Source organism: Halichondria panicea, chromosome 1 (genome assembly GCF_963675165.1).
Source record: "Halichondria panicea chromosome 1, odHalPani1.1, whole genome shotgun sequence".
NCBI lineage: Eukaryota > Metazoa > Porifera > Demospongiae > Suberitida > Halichondriidae > Halichondria > Halichondria panicea.
In genome coordinates, this window is record NC_087377.1 from 3,228,594 (window position 1) to 3,256,572 (window position 27,979).

The following is a 27,979-nucleotide window of genomic DNA, read 5'->3' on the forward strand; positions in this document are numbered from 1 at the left end:
TAGCTACTTGGCTCCCTGTAAGAATAGTTATGGCAAGACTGGGGGTCAAACACATTTTTCTCATAATACCCCTTGTGGTACAGTAGAACCTCGATTATCCGGCCCTCGATTATCCGGAACCTCGATTATCCGGCTTGGCAGTTTTCTTTTTAATCAGATTACATAATTCAGAAAATGGGCGTGTCCCTCAAATGCGCATGCGTGTTGCAGCTGTTACCATGGAGACATGCCTGCTTTTCTTTTGCGCATGCGCAGACAACATGCGGCACTGCTGTTCATCAATAAAGTGGGTGGATCAAGGCGTGGTTTATCTATTCGATTATCCGGCATATTCACTTATCCGGCCTGCTTCTGGAACCAAGGTGTCCGGATAATCGAGGTTCTACTGTACCAAATTCCTGCAGATGCATCGTTATATAAAGTCATGCATAAGTGCAGTTTATTACTATTGTAAGTGTAGCAGCTAAACTCACAGAGACCATTATTTCTCTTGCAATGAAGCTTCTTATAGCTGTGGCTCTGTTGGTTGTTGGACTCTCCCCTAGCCCAGGCTTCAGTCAGTTTGGTGAGGGCTCTGGACAGATCACTGAGGCACCAACTGATGGTAAGTGAGGGGAAAAGTGAGTATTTATAGTATGTTATAGAGTTTGGTCTTAAAGCTGTATAGCTCAATTATTATTGAGAAGTTTTATCTTGAGGCGTAGCTGCAGTAGGGATACGAAAACTGATGATGTGTGTGTGTCGATCTGTTCCCGCTGTAACTGCTCAACAGTTGCAATGCGATGAAAGAAAGACTTCTTCTCCTCTTCTGTGCATGTGCAATGGATTCATTGTCAACAAACTATATCCTTGCGCATGAAGATCATTCATCAAAAAGCTATCGGATACATGTATATCAGTGGCGTAGGAAGTGGGGTGGCTCCAAGGGCTGGAGCCCCCCCTTGTTGGAGAGCAATGTTTAGCTTGAACTGTTGAGCTAGCTTAGCTACAGCATGCTAGCTGCAGCCAGCTATAATTATATGCTGAAACTGTAAATTACGTGATTATTTCAATGATGGGCTAGGCTTCAAGATCAAAGCGATAGATCTACCACAGAGATAAGGATTGATCTGTGAGCCTAGTCTCGAATTCCAGCCTCTTTCAGTCTTTGCAAGAATACGAAGTTGGGGAGGGTGTGGCCAGACTATACTATCAGCCCCCCCTTTCAAAAAATCTTTCTATGCCACTGTATATATATACCTTAGCAGGTGCTATACTAAATCTCAAAGTCTGCAAATGGATCGCGAGAATCACTCTAAGCCCATGTATTAATTACCACAAAGCCATGCGCACACAACATAACTATATGACTTCTAATTGCTCTGTAAACCACAATTAACTACCGCATATAAAATTCTGAGAATTGAGGGATTAGCAGCAATTCATATGATATGCTAGTTCACAATTCAATTCCGCAATTTGCTGATACTGAATACTTAACACACTACCGTATACCTCGCTTGCGCATGCGCACCGACACATAATCATGGGATGCATCATCATATTTTAGTGTTGTCATTTCTACATGAAATTTCAAAAGATGTGTTTCATTTATCATGTTTTATGTTACTGTAACGAATGTGTTTTTACTGTGTAACAAGGAATTATAGATAGTATGTTTATGTATTGTTCATGTATTATTGTCTGTATGGACCTTATTTCTAGTACAAAAAGCTGATGAACTTGCTGAAATCAAAGATATAAAGCATTCTTTGCAGTAGGCAGTACATGATTAGCAATTACGTTGCAAACATATTGAACATAACATGTGGGTGTAGTTTCCTGTTTGTCTGTCATAAGAGGCAGTTTTGCATGAAGTTGGTCAGTTGGGAGCACAAAACTTGTCCTCCGTCTGGAATCAAGAAGGTCCGCTTGTGAGAGGTTATTTTGTGTACTTATAGATAGTAATTTCAATCCGTGAAATTAGCAAATTTTAAATTAGACGCAATCCATTCCACTTGTTGCATGCATCTTGCACACTGAGGAAGTGCAGCCTGGGATCGAGGCTACTTGCACACTAGACTGATTTAAGAAAATTGGCCTTCATGGGAACACGGTCACTTGCACACTTGCCACTATAGATCTAGCACAGGAAGTGAGACTTATATAATAATATTATGGTACTTGAAGGTAGAGTTGTGAAGAATTTAACCATGCATTACATATAATTATATTATAAGTAACATGGCCTTACACCGGTTTTTCAAAATGTGTATGTTAAGATGACGAAAAGTAGAAAATGTGGACAGTAAGGCAAATTTAAGCTAAATTGGTAAAAAAATGAAATTTTGGTCACTCAGGGCCTAGGGGTTGGTAGATTTAATATGCTCGAGATACAGTAGACTCTCGTTGGCTATTCCGGCTCTCTGAAGTAAGGTCACCTCATAACTATAGCACCATGCACTTCAGATACGAAGTATACTGCACGGATTGCTAGCTAGATATTTACTTTGATATTTACTCACGGTACAAAACTCGCCCTGCATGCATGAAATGCAGCCCGGGCTCTCTATTCCGTATTATACTGGTTAGTATAATTATTGGCTGCCCCAAACTAGGTTTTCAATATATGTTTATTACGGCCGGATATGATGTTTTTGGTGTAGTGTGGCAGATAAAAATAATCCTTCATTTATCCTCGAGACAGAACCGCAAAATTAGTCATTAGGTAAGGTCATTTTTTTTTAGCTGCGGCTATTTTCTGAATTGCAGCCACGTCGCTATTCCGCAAGCTAGCTGCACTAGCTGTCCCAAGGGTGACCGGATTAACGAGAGTCTACTGTATTACCTATATTCTTTTATGCTCAAGTTAACAGCTTTTCAATAATTATTGTTCTTTTTATTCCTCCAATGCACAAGGGGTAGAGCCTATGTCGTCACACAAGAAAAATAGTATTCTTCTAATCAATTAACTACTATCAGGACTGCTATCAGGCCTACACTTTTACTAACATTCGTACTGACCTGTATGTACAAAACCTACCCATCATTCTCGTAATTGTGCCTATTAATTATGCGCAGCATAATTCTCACCAAAAAATGTCACCTAAAATGGCCTATTATGCTCAAAATGATGCCAGCATAATCTACTTACCCCTATTAAAGCCACTGGATACCTGCATGCCTTGATACTTTAGAGCTCGTTTTTGCTCTTCTGACTCTGAGTCTGAGCACTCGATAATTGCAATCCGTCTTCATCATATCAATTGGAATCTAGAGCTCTCCTTGAACAATTTTCGCTTACTGTGTCACTGAACTATAAAAGTTTGCAGGCAAATTTCGTATTAATTTTTTGACAGACGACTGTTTTTGGCTCATGTGACTTCATTTACACATCATGTAACTCTAACAAAAGCTATCATGAAGTCATTCATAAGTGTATATATTATGTGTCTGAAAATGTACTGTCTTAATAATTGCGCACCTCTTTTATAGAATCTGTATCAATTGACAGAGTGGAATTCGAGTACAATTATCGTCATGTCTACCTGCGTATCTACTTTAACAACTTGAAACGCGGCCGCCGCGACATCGTTAACGATTATGACTTTCCTGAACGCGAACATCCATCTGATGAACCGTGCTTTTTGAATAAACTTGTTTTAAGAACTAAGGATACGAATGAAACTTTCCAGGCTGAATACCCGGGTTTTTGCACATCTTTCTACTACAACAACTACGTTCAGATCAAAATGGATCCTAGAGATTATTTGAGGCTGAATTTGGGCGATTTTATCAATACAACTTCTACTATGCCCTTGGAAATGTACACTGCAGATATGCTTGGAGATCCTTTCGACCTTCGAATAGAGCCATATGATGCCATTGAGTGTGATGTGATATTGCGCTTGTACCGTGACTACTTCGATTACCATTATAAAATAGATTATTGGATGGATGAGGGGATTCTTATGATTCATGTGAATACTTTAATTGACGTTGCGACTGTCAATGCCAGCAAGCTATCACTCTCTCGCAATTACTATAATCCGGATGCAAACAACATTGTTAACATTACGGGTGGTGAGGTGCTGAACCAGTCGCCTGGCTTAACATCGTCTGTGGCTATCAAACTGACTTCTAGTGATCAAGATCTTCTTGCGAGCAAAGGATTATGCAGGTACAATCTAGTCTGTTTCATGACCATTAAATCTGGATTTGCTGCTACACACTATGGCTTAAAGGTTCGTTCCCCCCGGCCCTATGCCTATGCAGTCTCCAATCTCGGGAGAGCTCCCACAGGTAATTAAATGGAATGTGTTATAATTATAATGTTCCACGTTAGATGTAAGTGTTTGACGATACAATCAATGATCACTATACAATTATTTTTTGCAGAATCTGAGCCAGTGTCGATGTCTATTCAGCTAGAGTACATTGATGGGTTGATTTTGGATGTGACGCTCGGTTTAGGTCAGCCATTCACAGTTCGATCTTATATCGTGGAGAGTATCATCAGGTAAGATATAAGCAGGCACGAGACAATTATTAGAGTATTATTATAATGATTAATAATTTAATTGATAGGGAGAATTTATACATGCGTATACTTAGTGCTTACACAACACCCTCTCCCTCCCCCTCTACAGTGTGACGTGTACTAGCAGGGACACTAACGAACATGTAAACCCCATGCTGGAGATTGACAATGGTGCAGTATCTATTCCTGATAGCTATATCAGGAATGATTGGCCCAACTCCACTACCTTGAATGCACCCAGGGGGCTAGCTGAGTCTGGTTTGGAAGGTTACTACACGTGCAGGACAGAGGAAGATACTTTCCTCAGCCCTCACATTCTGCATTCGAGTAAGTCAGTACGTATAGAGCATTGTATGCATGAAGTACTCATAATTATACTGAGGCTTTGTCCATACACATCATGCATAATTATAAAACTCTTCTAACAACTATAACATAGTTATACATTGTAACATGCTTGAATCACTATACCATAATTATATATTATACATCAGTCTCATAATTATTATTATTGTGAGTTTATATACTTTCTCTTTATTCAGATAGTTATCACCTATTTTTCTACCAAGGAGACTCAGCTACTGCTAATCTTGATGAAGAACTTGTACTACGCTTTGCACATGCCGATTTTAATTTAGTACGTCTTCTCTATTTGTATACTGCTGGATATACGCCACCTTTTGAGTACCGTTTTGAAATGAACACACCATTTCCGTACCATGCTGAGCTGCACATCAACATGGCCCAGGTGGACTACGAGGGAGTGTACTTTGTCACAAAAGGAACGTATTTTCGTCGACGCCCAAGCTTTGTTATCCACGTCAAGGGTAAGTTCAATCTGCATGGCTGTATAGTAAATCCCCGAATGTGTTTCTATTATGATATTAAAGCAATGCTTTTTAATAATTACGAAGCCATAAGTCGCTCATCAAGCATACGTATAATTATGTACACTATATTGTTGTATTGGTTTCTACATGGAGGAAGGCAGTGTTATGTATTCCCAGAGGGCGCGTGCATGCAGCCTCTAGTCAATTGTAATCTTGCATGCACCTCAAATGTATAGTCGTAGAGAATGATTACAATTAATTAATGTATAGTCGTATAATTACTGGTGCCTATTGATCTTGCTTGATTTATTTTAGTCAGGCCTGAGTAGCTGACCATGCATGGTATGGGATTTGCATGGTTGTCTGTACACATCACGGTTCGTTAAAAAATACTTGAAAGTTATCAGCATCTTCATTAGAACGAACCATTACCTGTGTATTTATTAATTTCTCACAGCTCCTACGTTTACTCTCTACCCACCGGTCCTGACTGTTCTCAGCTCTGACACAACCGCCTCTCTCACTTGTACTTCCCACCGTCCAGATGTTCATGTGCTGTTTTCTGGACATCTGACCTCTTTGGGAATCACGACAATCAAAGCTAAAAGCTTTGTGAGATTAGATTTTGAGCTGAACAAACATCGTATTGGTATGCTAGAAGGGAGAGAGTTTATCTGTGAAGCCAGGAACTCAACTAATTACACAACAGTAGTGGCAACTGCCAGCTTAACCTTCAGGGAAGTGCCAGGTGATTTTAGTCTATATAATATTTTAATTTAAGTTTGACTATAATTGTGTACTCGCTGCAGCTCGATTGTCTCTCTTTGCGATTGAACCTGACAGCGATCGTAAGCAAGTTATGGATGGTGCCAAAATTGATACAGCCAGCACATTTGAATGCCTGTGGTATATCAATCCTACACGAACGGATCTTGAGACTATTCCTGGGATGTTGTTATGGAGAATCCACCTCCTAGAGTCCAAACAAGAAATAGATATCACTTCAGACATTAGTGATAAAGATTTTATAGTCACTATCCTCAAGAATAGTATCACTCTCAATATTCTCGGCAATTTCTTAGGAAGTGTTTCGTGTATCTACGGGAATGACAGTATTAAGATCAACGTTATCACTAAATGTAAGTGCGTGTGTATAAATATACCGGAGTTAGTGAAATGCACGCATGTGTGTGCAGAGCCGCTAGGATTATTGTATTTCTCTCTTTAGCTCTAGTTTTGGACTTTCTTCCTATCCTCTCTGGTGATGCTATGGAATTATTTGATAGTGATGATGGATGTTCACAGCGGATTTACTCGAGTACTGGCATTCCTTTTGGATCAGAAACATACCAATACGTTCATGTGAGTTAAAGATATAGGTGTACCTCTTAAACAGTGCATGATCCACACAAAAACACACACAAACATGCAGCAACCTCACTCATAACTACTGTACACCTATAATATGAATAACCGTGATACTGTTTCCTTTATCCTCCTGTAGGTCTGCACGAATGGTATGCTGACTGTTGGCACTCCACCTCTCTTTCTCGGTACAGCAAAAGAACGATTCCCTACACCCGATGTCAGGATCAGCCAATCAAATTTACTCGCTCCATTCTGGAACGACCACGATGGCCGTGATCCTACCTCTAGCGTAATGTACAAAGTGTTCAGTGGTACTGCTGGTTTTATGAATATTGTGAGCACCTTCATCTCAAACTATATTGATGCTAAACTATTTGGTGCATTTGAACCCACCTGGATGCTAGTAGCCTCCTGGAGAGATGTTCCTCCATATCCTTACACTGCAACAGACAGAGGAAGAGTGAGTGCTGTGTGTGTGTGCGTGTGCGCGAGTGTATATACATGTAATAGACTGATGGTACAGGGTCTATTAATAATAATAACATTGGGTGCCCCAACTAGCATGGATTTTTAAAACTAGAGGAAACTTTTAAAGCCTCAGAGTAATGGTTAGGAGGCAGTTATTTTATGAATGTTTTCTATATCAAAAATATATGTTCCCTTTTTATTTATAGAATTCATTTGAAGCCATTATCATAACTGATGGTGTAGTAACCTTTGCTGTCTACACGTATAACTGTGATGATCTGCAATGGAGTCAGTCGCAGGATGGTGACTATTCTACCATCGGCTACAACATCAATCCAGCCTCATTTTTTGGTAGTGATAGTGACGAATTGTCTTTGTTCCAAAATCATCGTCTGTCAAATCTTCCTATGAACGAGATGATTGCATGTTCCAGCCTTGCTGGAGGATCACGTTATCATAACGAAGTGTATTTTGTTGGCCGGTCTAAAGATACCACGCAATTGGCACGTGCAGAATGTACCAGCTCTATCAATAACGATACCTTGTATGGTGACATCATTGATGGAACCACACTAAAGGATGGATGCCCTTGCAACTCGGCTCAAGCATCAAGAGACTTTGCTTATAGTTTCATTGATATGTTTGAGTTGACATTAGACCCTTTGTATGCTGAGCAGTTCTGTGTGACTCAGAGATTTCCCCAGAAGAACACCATTCTCTGTTGCTATAGGTAAGAGGAACCATGCAGAGAGAGTTCAAATAGATTTGGGTTCTTGCATGTTATTTATATTATTAGATCCCATTTGAGTGTATTTAGCAGGGAACTATGAGCTATAGTACCGGTACTATAGATTGCTCTGGGCTACAAACTACAACATTGTACATTGTATTGTGATTTACAAGAAGATACACATGTAATTACATAAAAATTATTGTAGCTAGATGCTCTGTCTCGTAATATAATAACAGAACTATAGAATGAAAGAGAGAAGCTATAGTTGTTTTTTTTGGCTTTGTTCGAGAGTAGTAGGAGACACTCGTTTTTTGGGCAGTGTGCTGTGCTTTTTTGCTGCAAGGATGTATGGGGGAGGAGCTGGATGTATGGAAGTGCTGGGATTCTAGCTTTGGCTTCTTCCTAAAGTTCCTTTCACTTTGTTCAACTTGAACTTCAAGAGTAGTATAGGAGCCGCTCGTTTGCTGGGCTTGTTTGCTGCAAATTTTAGCTTAGGTGTCTTCCTTTCGCTTTGTGAGAGTAGTACGAGCTGCTCGTTTTTTGGGAAGTGTGCTGGGCTTGTTTGCTGCAAAACTGGGGGAGGAGCTGGATATTTCCGTTTTGTGGGTGGAGCTAGGACTATAATTTTGTCAATCAAACTGAGGTGGAGGAACAGGGTTGACTTGAATAGAGACCACAGATTTAGTAGAGACACAGAGATGCCAACTTTATAGATATTAGTTTTCAAAACTGAGAATAATGATGCAGTTGCTAGGTTGGCTGTTTATATAGGTTGACTGTTGCTAAGCTAGTGCATTTTTAGTAGCCAATAGGTTTTGGGATCTAAATCAGTTAGAACATGTGCATTCAGTATCTATGGTTATAGTGTCCCTCATCCATCGGGCTAAAGCCCTCGAGCTTTGGGACACTATAACACATAGATACCTCATGCCCATGTTCTAACTATAACATAGTCATTGTGTTATGATCGTATTAATTATTCTAGACAAAGCAGTGGAGCTCTCAACAATGTTGGTGGTATCAGTGGAGTGGTGGCGTACAGTCCTAGCTTCTTCCCAAAAGAGTTCCTTGATAATGATTACAACTTGCGACGCAAATGCAGCATAGGAGGTGAAGCTGACACACTGTACAGGACTCGACGACCTCCAGTTACCTGTGCCATTTATTCGCCGCCAAGAAGAAGTGAGTGGTAAACTAGATACATACAGTTAATAGTATTATATATACGTAAATCCTACAGAATCCCCTAACCATACCGACACCTATTCTTCCCCAATCGATTTGCTAAAGAATGCATGTTATATAGCTATACACTATATTGATAAGCGACCCTCGTATAAATGCTAGATTGACCTTAACCCTAACATCCTAACCAGACTGACACCTATTCTGCCCCAATCGGTGTGCTATTTATCTATAAGAATGTTAGCTATTGATAAGCGATGAATGGTATTGAATAATTGTTGTATATATAATCATTTGAGAGATTGAATACTGCCGGCTGGCCATTATAGGATCCACCACATTAATTATCACAATTTCCACGTCACAATAATGTGTCTGATCATCCGAGTTGTTAGGTGCATGCATGCATGCATATTAATGCCCCTGAGGTGTGATATAATTATAGTGCGAGTGGGCCCTTCATGATCAAGCTCTCTAGCTCATGTATACATTACATTACAAATAACAGATGGAGAGAACAATTTATCATGCTGTGCGAAGTAGTATATCAAACATACCCATTACGTTCTTCTTAAGTAATACTAAAAGCAGATCCTATATCTCAAGTTGGGTCGTCATTTACAGAAACTGGGCAACTTGATTAGGTACTTGACAGGAGCAAGATTTTTCAACTTAGGGAACTTGCTTAGATTTGTGAAAAATTAAATCGAAGGAGGAACCTAGCCTTATCTTTCATCTGATCTACTAAGCCGAGCAAACCATATACCATAGTGCCTAGTATTCCCTAATCTAATTATTACACTATTGACAAGCAACCCTCTACTCTTCCTATTGGATAGTCCTAGCTCTACAGTTACGAGCACACAGTCAGTCCTAGCTTACACACACATGCACACATGCACACACACACACACACACACACACACACACACACACACACACACACACACACACACACACACACACACACACACACACACACACACACACATGCACACAGCCTTCTGTACGGGTGATCCTCATCTCACCAACCTTGATGGAGCTAAGTTTACATTCAACGGTTGGGGAGAGTACATTCTACTGGAGTTGGAGACTAATGATACCACGTTCTGGGTACAAGCTCGTATGCAACCACTTGTTGATTCTCTGGCTACTGAATTAGGTGGTTTCGCTTTCGCTATGAGCAGGGACACTCCTGTTGAAGTATGTGAGGGGAATTTAATAGATTGAATTGACTATATGTGTGAATTCTATTTCACAATGGTTTTCCCTCAAACAGATTCGCCTGAATGCAACTAGACAGCTTGAGATTCTAATCAATGGAGAAGATGTGACTAACCAACTGGTCAACCTCCATGCTTCTATATCCACTGACCTCTACTCTGTGTCTCGAAGCACTTCCAATTCCATTCTGGCTACATTTCCGAATGGAATGGGATTAATGGTAAATCTCTCGAGCATGCTCACCTTCACAGTCATCATCCCTGATGCCTTCCGTGGACTAACTAGAGGTACATAACATTCATATAATAAGTACACACTTTGTTTTGAATAGGCTGCATGCCTCCCTCTAATCACAAATATGTTACTGCATTTTCTGAACTTATATAAGTATGCATTTATTGAATGCCTCGTGCAGGAATGGTTGGGAACTACAACGGTGATGTCACTGATGATGTTATATTCCGAAACGGAACTATGGTGCCTATTAGTGAATTCTCCTACCGGATACTACATCAAGTGGGACTGTCATGTAAGTGACCTGAGTGTAACTACCGCTAATTTATCGGACAGCTAAAAATTGTCCGGGTATGATTGAAATTTATTGTACAGGTGAGATGTCAGGATTATTAGAACAGGCATGCAGCTGTTTTTAAATTATTTTTTCACGTGGCTGCATGCGAGCTAATAGTACAGTGTGCGACTGAACAGTTGCACTAACTAAAAATTAATTATTAAACCTAATGTGCTCAAGCTAATTTATATGTCCGTGCATATCAATAAAAGATGCAATAATAAATTATAATTGACATGTACATTGTGTATTTTTGTGATCACAGGGCAAGTGGAGGCTTCAGAGTCTCTCTTCACTTACCCTGAGGGCATGACTACTGAAGACTTTGCTGTCCTTGACCACGATCCACCGTACCTGGATGAAGTGGTAGCCAATGCATCAGCAGAAGTGCTTCAAATGTGTGGAGACAATGACGAGTGTATTTTTGACTCCATAGAAACAGGGGACATCAATATAGGCCTTGAAACTAAGTTGATGATTTCTAAAATCAATGAAGATGAGAAGTTTGCATGTACGTTATTTATGAATTAAACTTTTAATGCCAGTATTAATACATGTGTAAATTACAGCTACTTACGTACTGCTAATCATCACCTTTACCCACAGCCAACTTCCCTCCCCTCATCTATGGTCCTGACAGTCTCTATGTTACGCTGGGGGAAGAGGCTGTACTGGTGTTCAATGTGACTGATGACAAAGGTAATATCAATGTTACACTGGTGGATGGACTGCCAGCTGGGGCCACTTTACTGCCTACCCCTAAGGGCAACTGTACAGTGGAGTATACCTTCAGGTTGGAACTTGATGCGATTACCGATATTTCTCTCATGTTTTTGGCTACTGATGAGCTGGATGCTGGATCAACTCTAGAAGTGCAGGTTTGTAGTAATATAAAGAGCATTGGACCTGGTACATTTGGTTGATTTGACCTGTGGAAGCACTGTATTTATAGAGCGGCACATAATAATAGTGTCAAGTTACATTGTACTGCTTTTGCATTTTCCATAGATTGTGATTTGTGCTTGTGAGAATAATGGCAACTGCACACTGGAGGGAGTGGTGAACCAGAGTGCCAGTACTGTTGTCTCTAACTGTGTATGCCCTCAAGGTACATGTTAATGGTGTAACCTTGTAAAGCATTACAGGCTTTTCACAATTCATTAATTGACTGTACACAAGAAACCTATACATGTGGTTGGAAATTGAAACCTCTCAACGAAGACCACCTCTCTATATGGCCAAAAGGCTGTTCCTCCGTTTTATGGAGTTTCCACTGTACATTAGTTTTAGCCTGCATTTACGTATACACTACTTCAGGTTGGGAGGGTGAACTCTGTGAGGCTGACGTTGACGGCTGTGCCAACTTTGACTGTTTCATGGGTGTGGATTGTGTGGACGTCCCTGCTCCAGGAGTGGGGGCAATGTGTGGTTCGTGCCCTCAAGGGTATAATATAGACGGATCAAAGTGCGCTGGTAAGCTGCCATCATGTGTACATTTCATTGCAGCAGCTATATAATTATGTTCATTGTGTGGTATGTAAGCGTGACCCTAGTACGTTGCTTAGAATAAAGGTCATAAAAGTATTATTTCTTTGTATTATATCTTTGTATTTGTATTATTGGGACCACAAATTCCTGGTTGTTATAATTCTGATAAGCTATTTAATTTACTTCCTCAGATATCAACGAGTGTAACGGTACCCATGGCTGTGCTCAACTGTGCGTCAACCAGCCGGGAAGCTTCGAGTGTGCCTGTTACCCTGGTTACGAGCTCGTCAGTCAAACACAATGTATAGGTAAGTGAATGATCACTTTAATTAGCTATTAAAAGTTGCGATTAATTCCGGGCCTATGTGATTGCTATGAATTTATCACGCTTGCATATTCTTTCAGACATTAACGAGTGCTCTTGATGAGCTACATATTTTGGAACTGTATGGACGGTTGAGCTAGAAATGTGGAATTTCCAATTTATATTAACGTTTTGCATTATTAATAGCTCTTTGAATTTGCGATTTTTTCAGGCCCAAATTAAATGGTTAATGCTATGGAACAACACTATAATTATGTTGTATCCTTGCATATTCCTTCAGACGTTGATGAGTGCTCTCTGCTCAATGGTGGTTGTCATCACGACTGCAGCAATACGATTGGAGGGTTCCATTGCAGCTGCTACGAAGGATACACCATCAGCACTGACAAAAGAACCTGCCAAGGTACCACCACACATATAACGTTCTCCTATGCATTGGTTTAAATTCCCTTGCTCATGTGCATTTCTTTTTACAGTTAACCCGTTAGCAATGTGCGATGCTAGTAACAGCTGTGCCCAATCATGTGTGAGATTATCCGGAGTAGTAACCTGTAGCTGTCTCCCTGGTTACGAACTGGCTTCCAATAGGATAGACTGCACAAGTGCGTTGGAGCATTCATTATAATAATCAATGCTGACATGTCTTTTGGAACAGTATTATTGTTTTTTATACAGAGAGGCTTCAATGTATTTCTATGCAGAAATAAGAGTTATCCTCACCCCCACCGTAGACATCAACCAATGCCAGGAAAATCCATGTGAGCAGATCTGCACTGACTTGGAGGGAGGTTATGAATGCTCGTGTCGTGAGGGATACCAGCTGTTGCCTGGGGGGAGATGTACCGGTGAGCTCGAGGGGGTGTTGTGCAATAGCAATTTTGACCAGTTCAGTGTAAGTACAGTTACTGATTTGAACTTACTATTCTGAGCACTTATAGCTATGCGTTATGTAACAATTAAATTAAACACTAGCTAAACCTGTACAATGAATGCTGTATTTATGGCTTCAATTGTCTCTCTCCATAAATTTTACAGATATCAACGAGTGTTTGGTGGCAGCTCTGGACATATTTGCTGCTGACCTTTGTGAACCCTCCATGTTCTGTGTGAATGTTGAGGGTAACTACAGTTGTGAGTGCCTGGCTGGTACACTACTAGTGGAGGGAGTGTGTGAAGCTGGTAAGTTCTCCCCATGCAATAAGAATGAGTTAATTTTCCACAAGATTATCAGTGCTTCAGTATGTCAGAGTTCTGATTGTTGATTGAATTCACAAGTATACCTAACAGAAGATACACACACATGCACACACACACACACGCACACACACACACACACGCACACACACACGCACACGCACACACACGCACACACGCACGCACACACACACACACACACGCACGCACGCACGCACGCACGCATGCACACACACACACACACACACGCACACACACACACGCACGCACACGAACACAGAGGGCGTGTTAGTTACAACACCACCACCAGTGGATGTTCCCGCTGCTACTTATATCACCCCCATTCTGACAACCAACCAGATCATTGGTATAACGGTGGGAGGTGGTCTTGGACTGGTCCTAATACTGGTCCTTCTTCTCATTACTATCACATGGTGAGGCTGCTTTTTAAGTGTATGGATATAAATAGCAGAAACCTCAAGTGTAAATATCCAGTTTATCATTCAGAGTAAATCCTGCATGCATGCAAGGTGTGTGTGTCTATAACTCGTAATGTTCTCCCCTGGTAGTTGCTGTGCCAATCATCGATCAGGACAACCTAAGAATGGAGGAGGTGGTCTAGACTTTATCGACACTGGCGCTGGATTTGAGCTGAAGCCAGTACCCAAAAACAATGTCCTTGACGAACAAGCTGAGATGGAGAAAAAAGTCGATCTCAGCTAATAACTTAATGAACAGTCCAACAATAAGAGCCATGAATGCATGCAGTTTTTGAGTTTGTTTTGACTTTTGATTTGTACATGCATGTGTTTAAAATTTGTCACAACTAAAGGTTAGAGATCAGTAAGTTCTTCAGCTTCAGGCTACAGAAAAGTGGGATGGTTTTGCCAACATTATTAAGTACCCAAATTTGGTTGTCAAACCCAAGAAAACATGACTAGAAGCCTATAGAAACTCTTACTTGCACTTCATTGATTCTTGAGCAGCTGTAGCAGTATACACATGCAGACAGAGACACACACACACCACACACACATGCACAAACCCAATGGCGTGCAAACTCTGCAAACATCAGCCCCTCCCATGCACTCTTGTATGTGCTCTGCAGGTTGCTAATTTGTGTGTGGTCTCTACTGCGCATGGCATGGTATGGAAGCTAGGCCGGGGTAAGTACCCTTCCATATACTCCCTATACTGAACTGCTGTGTAAGCATTATTTTTATAGCTTGCTCTTAGTAACTGAGAATTGAGTCTGAATCTCTCTGAGAAGGAGGTTCACAAGAGAATTACAATGAATGGCAATGGGTACCAAGAGGACACTGGGGACCGACACAGGGAAATTCCTGTAGCAATGCCACTAGGATCATTGGTTAGTTATAACATAATTATGCCCTTGGTTATAATTTATATAGGATGACATCGTATCAGTATTGGTATAATCAGGACAATGTTTGTTATGACTCCATGGCATGTGAATCACTAAACTATACAGTAACTATATATACTATAATTATACTATATATATATATATTTTCATGAGTTACACTTTACTTCTGAATCAGATAATGCTTGTATACATAATAAACATTGTAAAATGCTACAGCAGTTTGTACTTCGTTAGCTTTGCTATCAAATATCACATCCGAATGGGACTGATTTTGCAGGTGAAGGAGCTCAATACGATATTGCAAAACCCAAATGGTGGTAACCACACAATGAGAGGCAGGCCTAGGTGTGCTTCTCAGTCTGCTTCAGCTACCGGCACTGGTGCTGAAATACTCGGGAGAAGTGCACCGGTAGATCTATACAATAATATGTGTCTAAAACCATGCACCTGTTATACTCATATAGAGTCTGATGAAGTAGATGGCAAGGTTAAAGATGTGGTCTGCCTTTATAGGGCCTGATTCCCAAAGTACGGTGGCCCTGAGTGCTACTCCAGTTGGTAGTTGGCAGTTGCAGTTGGTAGTTGGTAGTTCACAGTTGGGAGTTGGCAGTTGGTAGTTCGTGACCTTTAAACTTTGCAAATGTTGTATATAGATCTTTGCACTGCCTCTAATCTTTTAACCATAACTTTAAATAGCCTCAATAGAATCTAAAAGTGCCATGCAAAACCTGTTTCTATAATTCCCCTGGGATCTGGGAATATAGGTACATGAGGATTAGACTTGAAATGATCTCCCTATGCCTAGATGTGTACATATAATTGCCGTCTTAGACTTAGGTCAGCTAGATATCGGTGCCAGTATCATAATTTAAAAACAGGCTAATTATTGTTGCAAAGTTTAAAGGTTACGAACTGCCAACTACTAACTCCCAACTGCGAACTACCAACTGCCAACTGCCAACTACGTGTTTTAACTATCAAGTAGCAACTGCGAACTACCAACTCCGCATTTGAACTATCAAGTATGAACTACTCAGGTGCATTAAGGACTGGGACCAACATAAAAAAGACATTTATAAGAGGCACTTCAACCTGCTGCTGTTTACTGTGTATATTAATCTGTGCAAAACTTTTATGATGAAATGAAACACTGGCTTCCATTCTCTAGGAAAATATTAAAATGAAGCCCCTCCCACTAATTGATCAGTGGGGGTGGTCCGTTTTGTCGAAGCACTATTTCACTTTTCTATTGAAAAATCGGCGTTTAAACACTAAGGCTACTAGCTATTGCTGCTGCTCATTATACTTAGTTCTATCTAAGCTAACAACTCACTCTAGCGCTTAGCCCTCCTGGTCTTTGCAAGGGAGAAATAACAGAAAGTTGTTTGATGTAGCAGTCTCATCTTGGATAGTAGGCTTCCCAGGGACACGGTCAACAATTTGTTGACAAAGTACAAGGATAAATCAGCTAAGGAAGGCTTATGGAAGTCATCTATTGCCTCGCAAGCTTTACTAGAGGGTGTTTTAAACGCCGACTAAGTCACTTCTCTAAACTAGCTGAATTACTGCAAAATGAAAAGTGAGTGGTACGTTGAATTAATGAACGCGTGGGCGGAACCACGGCGACCGTGTGGGCGGGGCTTATAATTTGCAAATTCAGCAATAATTGAAGGTCCCAGTCCTTAATGCACCTGAGTACCAACTAGAGTAGCGCTCAGGGCCACCGTACCAAAGCCATATATATAATATACTAATAATTGTTACCATGCATACACATGTTCAGTCATTAATGGTCGGTGGTACACTACGTCGCAAAAAACCTCCTGTGGCTAAACCTCCACAAGAGAAAAAAAAGGAGCAAGAAGTTTCAGGAGCCAACGTACGTCCCATATTATAATTATAACAGTGAGGCCCTATATGCGAACCACACATATAGTCAAGTCATGAGCACTTCACTCTCATGCAGAACGAACTAGCGAACATTTTGAACCGGAGAAGGAGAAAAAATTGGGAAGATTTATCAAAGCAAAATGTGAAGACACTTGACAATGTAAGTGCATGCTATAATGGTTATTGTGTATATAATTATATGTACGAAAAATTCATAGATCATATACTTTGTATATATACTGTTCCATATCTCTCACATGCCTATAATAATGAATGTGCAACACTATACAACAAAGTAATGGCTGACACTTTAATTTTGCAGTCTAAATGACACTCTCTATACAGTGTAATATAAGCAGTGTACATGAAAGATACTCCTACGACATTCCACACCATAAAGATTAATAGTATGGTCAATTACACATGCATGCTCTCACTAAGTGCTCACATGTCACATGTAGGATCATCATGAGACTAAAGAGGTGAAGCATAAACCATTGAGTGTGCTAAAATCTTCTGAACAACAATCGAAAATTGAGAAGCCTCACGAGAATTCTGTGCCACCTCAGGAAATCTTAAAACCACAAGTGAAACCAATATTAATTGGTGGTGACCAAAGCAAGCAAACTATCACTACTGGGTTCACTATAGCAGGGACACAAGCAATCGAACAAACAGCACAAGGATTTCAGCAACAGTTTTCAGCTGACCCGTCCACAACAAATAATGTTCCTGAAGCCACGATAAGTAGAACTGCCACCCGATTGCTGCATGATGAAGAAGCCCTTTGTGTTACACATAAACAGAATCATACCAGGGTTGATTCTAACCAAGCTGCTGGGGAAGGAATAATTCAGACAAAAGTTGAGGCTTTTCAAGCTCATGAAAAACCAGGAGCAATTCAGAATCAGAGAGAGGGTTTGAACATTGGGGAGCTACCGAACATTCTCAATCGTGGTGAAGAAAAACAAGACGATACTGAGCAAGGAGTGAAGCGTCTTCAAGATGAGCACACAAGGATGGAGAGTGAATTGAAGTTACAACAAGAAGAATTAAAGTGTCGTTTGGAATTGGTTAGTAGTTGAGTGCTAGCTACATGTACGTGTATACACTTTTATTGCTCATGTGGTCAGACATCAAAGGATTAGACTATATATGGTTGTAAATACAGTCATGCCTGGATGTTACCTATAGGATGTGGTCAATATACCTGGATAACAATATTATTACTCAGGATGTAGACCGATGCGGGTAGAATCCTGCAATCTGATTGGTCCATAAGTAATCCTTGAAATTATTGCGCAATCAGTATTAAGTATATAGGTTATATATATACGCCCCTTTATACAGTAGAACCTCGCTAATCTGAATAGAGCCGAATACATGAAATTTCCGGATTAACGGAGTGTACTTATTGCATGAAAACATGGTGAACCTTGTTAATTTTGTGTAATTATTTATTATTTAGAGACAAATTGGTAGTCTTCAGCGTAGAGATAGGAAACATCAAGAATAAATACATCATTTGGAGCACCAGATGATGGGTGGATCTGTTATAATAACTATAATAATAATGGTAATGTTATTATAATTATAAACCCTAACATTTCACGCATGCAGGTACCCACGACACAGAAATCAGTTCCAAGAAATGACAGAGATGCTGAAATTAAAGACTTGAGGTCGAGACTTGAAGTAGCTCACGAACATGTGGCCAAGCAAATTGACACCATTGTTCAGATGACTTTTGACTACGAGGCACTTCAGAAGCAGATGGAAGAAGTGGAATCTCAGGAGATAGTTAAATATCTGGAGGGAAAAGTTGAACTCTATCATTGTCAAGTAAGCATAATTATAATGTACCGCTTTTTGGCATGCCTAGACTTAATATACACGTAATAAAAAAGCAAAAATTATAGACTATAGCCTCAAGTGTGTAGAATAGCCTATATATATTGTCGTTTCATTGTTTACACTGGAGCTATCTAATTATAGTGGTTGACTTATGGTGAGGAGGCAAGATTTGTTATATACCGATTTCATAGAAAAAATATCACCCGAATTGAAGTGAAATGCACTTTGAATTTTCCATAGGTCCGTCAATACGAGAACGACTTAAATGAAGAGCGAGCCGCTCGAGAGAGAGCTGCAGGCGAACAAGAAAGTCAAAAAAGGAGGCACCAGTTTGAAATGCAAGTGCTTGAAGACAACCTCAAAGAAGCCGTGGAATCAGAGAGAACACTTAAGCAGCATGCAACAACAGAGCTCGATGAACTGAGGAGAAAACAGACTGGATTGGAGGCAGAGTTCAACAAAGCATTGGCTATCCAAACATCACAACTGGATGCAGCTCAGGCGGAGAAGGCAGAGATACGTCAACAAAATGATGGTTTGAATCATAAAATCAAGCAGTATGAAACTGACATTCAACAGTTTCTCGCTCACAAGGAGGTGAGGAGTACAAAAAAAAATTAATAATCATTGTTTTTACCATTGCTAGAGCACTCATGAGCTGCGAGGAAAAATTGGTGAACTTGAGTGTGATGTACGAGGCCTGACAGTAAGTTGTTGATGATCGAGAGCTTACAATCAAAACGGTTTTGTATAATACTTGGAGCACTCTATTTTGCAGGTTAACCTTGAACGTAAGAAAAATGAAAACCAAACGCTTGGAATCACAGTTCAACAGTTAAAGGAACAAATCCAACAGCTGGAAGTAAGTTTATTGTGACAAGTAAACTTCACAAAAAAATTCTGTTGTTGAACTTTTATTTTGTGCATACAGGCCAGGGATGAGTTGGCTCCCTACGTCCTTCCTCGACTTCCATATCTCGGAGAGTGTCAGGGGGCGGGGTCGTACGGATCTGTGTATCGTATCCATTTGAACGGGATCAATTGCATCGCTAAGCAAATTCACGACATCTTGCTTGGTCAAGGGAGAGAACAAGGAGTGAATATAGAAGACAAGCAAGCTGCCTACCAGAAGTTCTATACTGAATGTGTGTTACTGAGTCGAATGCGTCACCCCAACATTGTCCAGTTCATGGGTGTGCACTACGGACCACAGAGAGATTACGGGAAAGAGCTCACACTAGTTATGGAGCGCCTGTACATGAATCTCGAAGATTGCCTAAAGCGATACAAAAATATTGAAATGTGGTTAAAAGTGTCGATTCTTCTAGATATTTCCCAAGGTTTACTCCACCTTCATTCTCAGGGTATTGTTCACCGCGATCTGACAGCTCCCAACATTCTCCTCACAACGAGCCTCCATGCTAAGATTGCTGACCTTGGTGTCTCAAAAATCATCAATGTCCACCCTCTGGCTGCCTCCAAACAATCAATGATTCCCGGCACCCTCGGATATATGCCCCCCGAGGCACTGGCAGAAATCCCCGAGTATGGCTCTGCTTTGGACGTATTCTCCTTTGGTGTGCTAATTCTGTTTGTCGTCCTACAAGAATATCCACAGTACTACGATAATCTTGTCACTCCCAAGGGATTGGCTCGCAAAGAATCTCATATTCAAAAACGTTCGAAATGGATCAACAAGTTATCATCTGATAATCCCTTCCGCCGACTAATTTGTGGCTGCCTTCAAGATGTTCCTGAACAAAGACCCACCACTAACAATCTCAATTCTAGTCTCATTCAAATTTCCAAGACGTACCCCAATCCTTACCAAGATATCATCGATATGCAAACACATTTGGTGAGCCAATCATCATGCATGCTAATTATCGTACCGTACAAATTAATTTAATCGTTGCATGTGTATGTATTATGCAGGCCTAACCACAACACGGAAAACCTCACTACTCTTCATAGCTCTATTTAGGGAAAACCCATCCAGATAAATCGTAGATAAATAATTATGATAATGGCCTGAACGACAATACACATTTCTTTATTTTACTGTAGCTATAATTATATATACCTGCATGCATATTGTTAATACTGTCACAATGTATACAAGCTAGTATATACATGCACTGGAGTACATTATTTTTGTGCAAATTTTGTAAGTTTAAATGATTTTCAATACTTACGACAATGAATATAATTATTACGCGATAATAGTAATTGTATGCATGCATGATTGGCATATCTATATAAATAGCTGCATAATTGTACGATTCATGACTCACGAGTATATATATATATATATAGGGGGGGTAACGGTTGGTAAATCATGCTCAAGATATCACCTGTAGGCTAATAATTATGCCTCGAGGCTTAGCCGCACGAGGGATATGGTATAAGCTGACTGTGTGTGTACATGTGTGTGTTAGACTGGAAACCACTCTCCCCTTCTCTCGGGTGAAAGGGACTGGCAAGCTGCAGTGCGTGAAGAATGTCCGCTGCCACAAGAATGTAAACGTCACAATAGTCATGTGCCACCGCCCACACGCTAACTCTATCACTGCACAAAAATATTATCGGCCCTGAGTATAAGTACATCACTGGCGGTCTGTTATAGAGGCTAAAATAATATCACCCACGCATTAACCATTTTCAGTTTGTTCTAATTGCATTCCAACGGAACAACTCTCAACACGGCAACTTGCCAGTCCCCAGAGCCCAGAGCGAAGGGGAGTGATTTCCAGTCTATGTGTGTGTGTGTGTCTATGTGTGTGTGTGTCTGTTCCAGCTGTAACTGCTCAACGGTTGCAATGCGACAGCTAGGGGTTGGTAGATTATGCTCGAGATATTACCTACTATGCTATTCTTTTATGCTCAAGCAAACAGCCTATTATTATTTTCAAATTGCCTATTATTCTTCAAATCGCCTATTATTCCCACATTATTTCTCCAAAGCACAACATAGGCCCCATATCGTGGCACAAGTAACATCAAACTATAACTGAATAATTGCCACGTGACTCTATCTATAATAGCACTATAATAGAATCCCAAGGAGATATTAACCACCAGTAATTCCAATTGTTTATACTATATGACTTGTACTGACCTGTATTTCTATGAAACTTGCCTATTATTCTCATAATTGTTATAAATATATATACCTATTATGCCAGCATAATTCTCACCCAAAAAATATACATAATTATGTCTAATTATTATGCTCAAAATTATGCTAACATAATCTACCAATCCGTACCCCTATCCAGATCCTCCTGGCAGAATCATCTTTTTCATGAGGGCCTGGTAAGCCACAAAACACTACCATATAACAATATAGATAACAATATGCATGTACACAAGTCTTTTCTTCTCAATAGATATTATATACACTGAGCTCCAGATCCTGGAAGAATCAATTTTCTTCCTTTCTTGAGGTCCTGTAGCCTCGATCCCAGGCCGATTTAATCTCGAGGCTAGAGTCATGCATACATGCAGTTTTTGTGTTTGAATCATGTATTTTTGGATCAACCTGTTTGTACAACTTTATAGGTTAGAGATCATGCAGTTTTTCAGCTTCAGGTAATACAGAAAAGTGGGATGCATGGTTTTGCCAATAATTATTTAACTGAGTACCCAAATTTGGTTGTCAAAATGTAGTAGGAATAATTTATGCAGCAAAGGTCGCCTCCGCCTCGATCCCAGGCCGATCCGTCTCCAATTGAACGCTAGGTCGCCTCCTCCGACAAAGGAATAAAAATTAACTAGCTAATTGTTATTTGCATGTGTGAAGCAATTTTAACAGTTGTTACAAGAAAGTGATAAAAATAGCAGGTGTATCCGTTGTGAAGGTTTACGTAGCTTGTGACAAACACACTAAGTTTGGCACAAAACAACATCAGGTAGTATATACATTGATTCCTGTACCAGGACACACTATGATAGAGCTAGAAATTCATGCATTGGAAACGTAAAATGGGAAATGGTTTCAGGTTGGAATGCATTCCCATACTGGCCACTTTTTATGTGAGCACTTATAGTTTATTAGCTTTGATCTTTTGTTATCAGCCTAAGTCTAGCTTTCTATATATGGTTACTAGCACAAGAGATCAGACCAATTAATGGAAGACAGTGGATACCAAGCGAATGCTGGGGACCGATGTGAGATGGTGACAAGTCCACACGATGAATCACCAATTACTCTAGTGGTCAGTGATTACTGTACTAGTACCGATAATGCTCTAACTAATTTACTAAATATTGCACTTGATACCGAATTTTGATCTGCATGACAGTATACAGTTTGTCAGACCAATAGCTACAATTATTGCATGCATGCATGCATGCATGCATGCACTCCTGTTTGTAGCTCTGACTATTCAAACATATTATTATAGCCAGCCCATGTTATTATGATAACATGCATGCATAGTATCACGGTCATGCCTTGGTTTATTCAGACAGACGAGTTCAGGAAAAGAGTGCAACGGCGGAACGATGGTGACAACACATCATCAACTGTGAGGGGGAATGATCACTTTGATAGACCAAGGAGTGGAAGTGTTACTTACTCTACTGCCATTACTAAAACTGTATGTATAATATTTACTTAGAACCATTTTGCAAGTCTGCAGAAGACGTGAGCTATATAGATTTTATATGCCTTCTGTATAATTATTATACGCATAGTTTATTTGTTAGATGATGAATTAAGTCAGCAATGCAGTTGTTACCTGATTTTCCTTTTACCATGCATGCAGCCAGAGCTACAGCAGCTGTCAGCAGCCTCAGTCGGAGTTGAGCAGGAAGCTGGGAATACCAGGCCTTCAATGTTGAGTAAGAGACCACGTCGAACAAAATCTGCACCAAGAAAAAAATCTGGAGTCATCAACGTATGTGTAGCAGCTAGAATTGAAGAAAATAACTTACTACGTGAAATATAAAATGTAGAATGAACGTGTTCTTAACACCACTCTGTATATATATTATACTGTTTGTGTGAATGTCCTCACATTTGATACAGGTTGAAGCCAACGCCAATGCAGTTACAGTTAATGCTCCACGAAGATCTACATCAGAGGAGACACTTGACAGTGATAAAACTGAAAGACCAATAATTGTCCAGCCAACAGATATAAGTCCTATAACTTCAGCTTCACGTAGACCCCCCACCCCTTCTGTCAAACCAAAGAAAAGAAATGTAGTGAAAACAAGTGATCAAAGAGTAGTGGAGCCTCAATTAGATGCTCAGGCATCCCTTACTGACACAGAATGTGTTCATGATGAAGGACAGATAACCATTCAGGTATTGCTGCTGATATAAGTACATGTATAATTATATGCAATCTAATGTCCTCATTTGCTATAATTATTAGGGACAGGACAATTCTAGAAAAGTCAAAGGTGAAGGTGTGCAGGCTGTCCAGGTCAGTTCTATAACTGAGACCACACTCCTACAAAATACAGATGAAAGTGCTTTTCGTTCAGCTACATGCAAACCATTCCTCAAACACAAATCCAGCAAGAGGTTTAGTTCTGTATGTGTGTCTGACAATAAAATGGAGAACAACGAAACAGAGAAGCGGCCTAAATCAATGATGCTCTATGTAAGCTAACTTTATATAATTATACTTTAGCAAGAGCACATAAAGGCATAAAGAGATGTTGACTAATGGCCTGGTATAGCTAGTTGTGAAAAATGTGAATATCATTACCATAATTATGCATGCATGCAGTATATATACTTATAAGAGAAATGTTGCTCACAACACTTACATTATAGACAACAGCTATTACATTTTATTCTGACTGTATGGTATAAATTATGGAGATGCTTCGATTCTTCCCTTTATGTGCTCTTAGCAACTTCATATATGCGGTTACGGTCTAGGACTAATTTAATTACTAGAATATTTTGCGGATGAAAAACCTTTGCGAATGAGCCAAATCAGCAGAAAATTTAACCCTTTTTGCGATCTAACTAGTTATTGCATTCTGGCAAGGATCGTGTGTATTGACTCTAGTAATAATTTAGGTTTTGCGAATTTAATTGTTGTGAATTGATCAACCATCGCAAAGAAAGTTCGCAAATGTTTGATGCTCGCAAAGCATTCTAGTAATAATTATGGCTTAATGTACTAATTGCTCACATGCACCAATTGTACACATGTATAATTATATAGGGTACTGAAGAGGTGGAGCGTCAACGGTCGTATGAGCTAGAGTCTTCGGAAAACAAATCAAAAACACAAATGCATGAAAATGTTTTCCTACTTCAGAAACCAAAAGCCGTGAGCATGCAAGCAGAACGAGCTGATATTCTAAAACAACAAGAAACATTGTATGGTTATAAAGCTACTAAGGAATTGATCAGTGACGCTGGAAATGACGGGTGCCCTAGGCCTACAACAGAACTACCACGTTGTCACAGTGATGTAGCTGTCAAAAAATCCACACTTGCAGTTCAGTATACTGAGTCAGAACAATTCCGGCAGATAGAAGCTGCACATAAACATGAACTTGAAGAAATGGAAAAGGTGTACAAGGTTGGTGGTTTTGCACGTGCAGTGCATGGTATTAGACCTGCTGATTGCGAGATACTTGTCGTTGGTTGCATACACAGTTGATGTTGGCATACTCTACGGGGTAGTACCATATTAAGTACTTATGAACAAAACTGTTTTGCATTACAGCAGTTTGGGATACATCTATAATTATCTATATAGGTGGCTTTATATGTAGTGCATGTGCGACACTTATAATAGATTAGCACCACTGTTAACTTGTATATAACTATTGTTATGTATATACCTAAAAGAAAAAAAGAAAACACCTCGAAGGCAAGTACACGAAGATGGTAGATAACTTTAAAGCACAAAATCAAGATAAAATATATGATTTGAGGCGAAATTACCAGGTGGGTGGTAATATTTCTTTGTCCATCAGAACGGAATCCAATTTTCACACTCTCATTACTCTATACAATTATATAGAACAAGCACGATGAACAGCGGAAACAACTGACAGAGAAGTTCAATAAAGCATTAGCTGTCCAATCAGCTGAAGCACAGGCCGAGAGGGCACGTCTGCTCACATCAGCCGATCAGGCCCGCTTGGATCATCAGAAACAACTAGAGGTGCTACAGCAGGAAAATGATGGTTTGAATCGCAAAGTCAAGCAGTGTGAACTTGACAAACAGGTAAGAAATAATAGCGACAGAAATTTTTTTTTTTCAATTCGACAGTATGCATGCGAAGTTGTTGTAAATGTTGTGGCAATAAATACTTCACACATAGTTATATGCAATAGGCATCAAACGACAGATTGTTTTTCAGGCTTACATTAATTAATTTAGCGTCATGCAGAGAGATGAAGGACAGTTACTTAGAGTCAAGAAGACACTTTTCCTTGTTGTTATATTTACACCGTCCATTTTTATCCATGATATGCATGCAGGCAATCGATAACCAAAGATGTACCACCACAAACCAACAGTTAGAGGTAAGAAGAATTTGATCATTGGAATTAACAGATGATTATGTGGATATGTATACAGACCACGTCTAACTACAAGGATGAGTTGGCTCCCTATATCTTAACTTGGCTCCCTGAGCTTGGTGAGCAACACGACTCTGGGTCGTATGGATCTGTCTATCGTATTCAACTGTATGGAATTTGTTGTATTGCTAAACGAATTCATGACATCTTGCTTGGTCAAGGGAAAGAAAAAGGAGTGAACTTAGAGGATAAACGAGCAGCTTACTGCAAGTTTTATCACGAGTGTGTGTTTCTGAGTCGAATGCGTCACCCCAACATTGTCCAGTTCATGGGTGTGCACTACGGGCCACAGAGAGATTACGGGAGAGAGCTCACACTAGTTATGGAGCGTCTGTACATCAATTTGTACGACTGCTTACATCGCTATCCCAACATTGCAATGTGGCAAAAGGTGTCGATTCTTCTAGACATCTCCCAAGGTTTGCTCCACCTTCATTCTCGAGGTATTGTTCACCGCGATCTGACAGCTCCCAACATTCTCCTCACAACGAGCTTTCATGCTAAGATTGCTGACCTTGGTGTCTCAAAAATTATCCAAGTTCGTGGTACTAAGCAAACCATGGCTCCTGGTAATCCTGACTATATGCCCCCTGAGGCACTAACCGAAATGCCTGTGTACGACTATGCTCTTGATATATTCTCGTTTGGCGTTATCATGCTCTTCGTGTTGAATCAAAAATACCCAAAGCCATATGAGGTTTCTCTTACTGTCACTGGCGTTCAACGAAAAGAAATTCAGATACAGAAACGAATGAAATGGATTGGCAAACTATCTCCAGAAAATCCAATGAGACAACTAATCTGCCGTTGTCTTCAGGACGAACCTCAAAAGCGACCATTATCTCAAGAGCTCAACTCAACTCTGATTCATTTTGCACAGCAGTTCCCAAAGCCGTTCGTAGATACTATTGAAATGCAAAGAACATTGGTAAGTTGTGTTCACAGCACTATCTTATTTTCCCTATTTGCCACCAACTCAGTGCAGAATTACTATTTACTGTGGACTAGCTTGCATTATTCAAAAGAGTGTATATAAGTGTGCTCATGTATTCCCATTGCAGAAACTACCCACGACTCTACCTGCGTAACACCAATTAAGGTTGCTACATTTTTTGATCAAATAATTCACGTAATTTCATATTTTATTTCGTGTGCTTTATTGAGTTATTACACTGCATTCACATTGGTGTATTGTAATTCACTTGCCTTGTACTACAATTAGCTATAGAGTGCGTAACTATTCATTATCGTACTATAATGTGTATAACTATATACACATAATAATTATTATTATACCAAATAGAAATAATTTATTAATGCAGAATTTATATTTCAGTATGCACATAATTAAAAATAATAATAATTCGTTCTAAAAA

General features: G+C 39.9%; 3 protein-coding genes across 4 annotated transcripts; all 3 read left to right on the forward strand.

The window, feature by feature from the left end:
- The first annotated feature begins 79 nt into the window (after positions 1 to 79).
- On the forward strand, positions 80 to 14,766 carry LOC135334382 (mucin-like protein). The gene is made up of 25 exons (XM_064529538.1): positions 80 to 604; positions 3,475 to 4,281; positions 4,378 to 4,498; positions 4,629 to 4,846; positions 5,062 to 5,346; positions 5,807 to 6,097; positions 6,159 to 6,488; positions 6,578 to 6,711; positions 6,854 to 7,177; positions 7,392 to 7,915; positions 8,904 to 9,100; positions 10,104 to 10,306; positions 10,383 to 10,614; positions 10,743 to 10,856; positions 11,164 to 11,409; positions 11,505 to 11,776; positions 11,907 to 12,006; positions 12,216 to 12,371; positions 12,578 to 12,694; positions 12,992 to 13,114; positions 13,188 to 13,313; positions 13,443 to 13,556; positions 13,747 to 13,890; positions 14,186 to 14,339; positions 14,475 to 14,766. The coding sequence occupies exons 1-25, from the start codon at positions 496 to 498 to the stop codon at positions 14,626 to 14,628; spliced, it is 5,595 nt and encodes a 1,864-aa protein (XP_064385608.1). The 5' UTR covers positions 80 to 495; the 3' UTR covers positions 14,629 to 14,766.
- A 311-nt stretch (positions 14,767 to 15,077) lies between these two features.
- On the forward strand, positions 15,078 to 21,230 carry LOC135334887 (uncharacterized). The gene is made up of 11 exons (XM_064530253.1): positions 15,078 to 15,274; positions 15,570 to 15,701; positions 17,076 to 17,171; positions 17,259 to 17,342; positions 17,644 to 18,255; positions 18,803 to 19,024; positions 19,277 to 19,633; positions 19,683 to 19,742; positions 19,815 to 19,898; positions 19,968 to 20,894; positions 20,972 to 21,230. The coding sequence occupies exons 1-11, from the start codon at positions 15,197 to 15,199 to the stop codon at positions 20,975 to 20,977; spliced, it is 2,658 nt and encodes an 885-aa protein (XP_064386323.1). The 5' UTR covers positions 15,078 to 15,196; the 3' UTR covers positions 20,978 to 21,230.
- Positions 21,231 to 23,040: 1,810 nt separating this feature from the next.
- Positions 23,041 to 27,920, forward strand: LOC135334981 (uncharacterized). Of its 2 annotated transcripts, none has more exons than XM_064530380.1 (11): positions 23,041 to 23,253; positions 23,506 to 23,637; positions 23,806 to 23,937; positions 24,069 to 24,350; positions 24,421 to 24,651; positions 25,228 to 25,590; positions 25,863 to 25,961; positions 26,038 to 26,244; positions 26,502 to 26,546; positions 26,602 to 27,531; positions 27,665 to 27,920. In XM_064530380.1, exons 1-11 carry the CDS (start codon positions 23,167 to 23,169, stop codon positions 27,689 to 27,691), a joined length of 2,535 nt encoding a protein of 844 aa, XP_064386450.1. In that variant the 5' UTR covers positions 23,041 to 23,166; the 3' UTR covers positions 27,692 to 27,920. The 2 variants fall into 2 exon arrangements, with proteins under 2 accessions (XP_064386450.1, XP_064386458.1); XM_064530388.1 differs by having other exon boundaries at positions 23,506 to 23,565.
- The last annotated feature ends 59 nt before the right edge of the window (positions 27,921 to 27,979 follow it).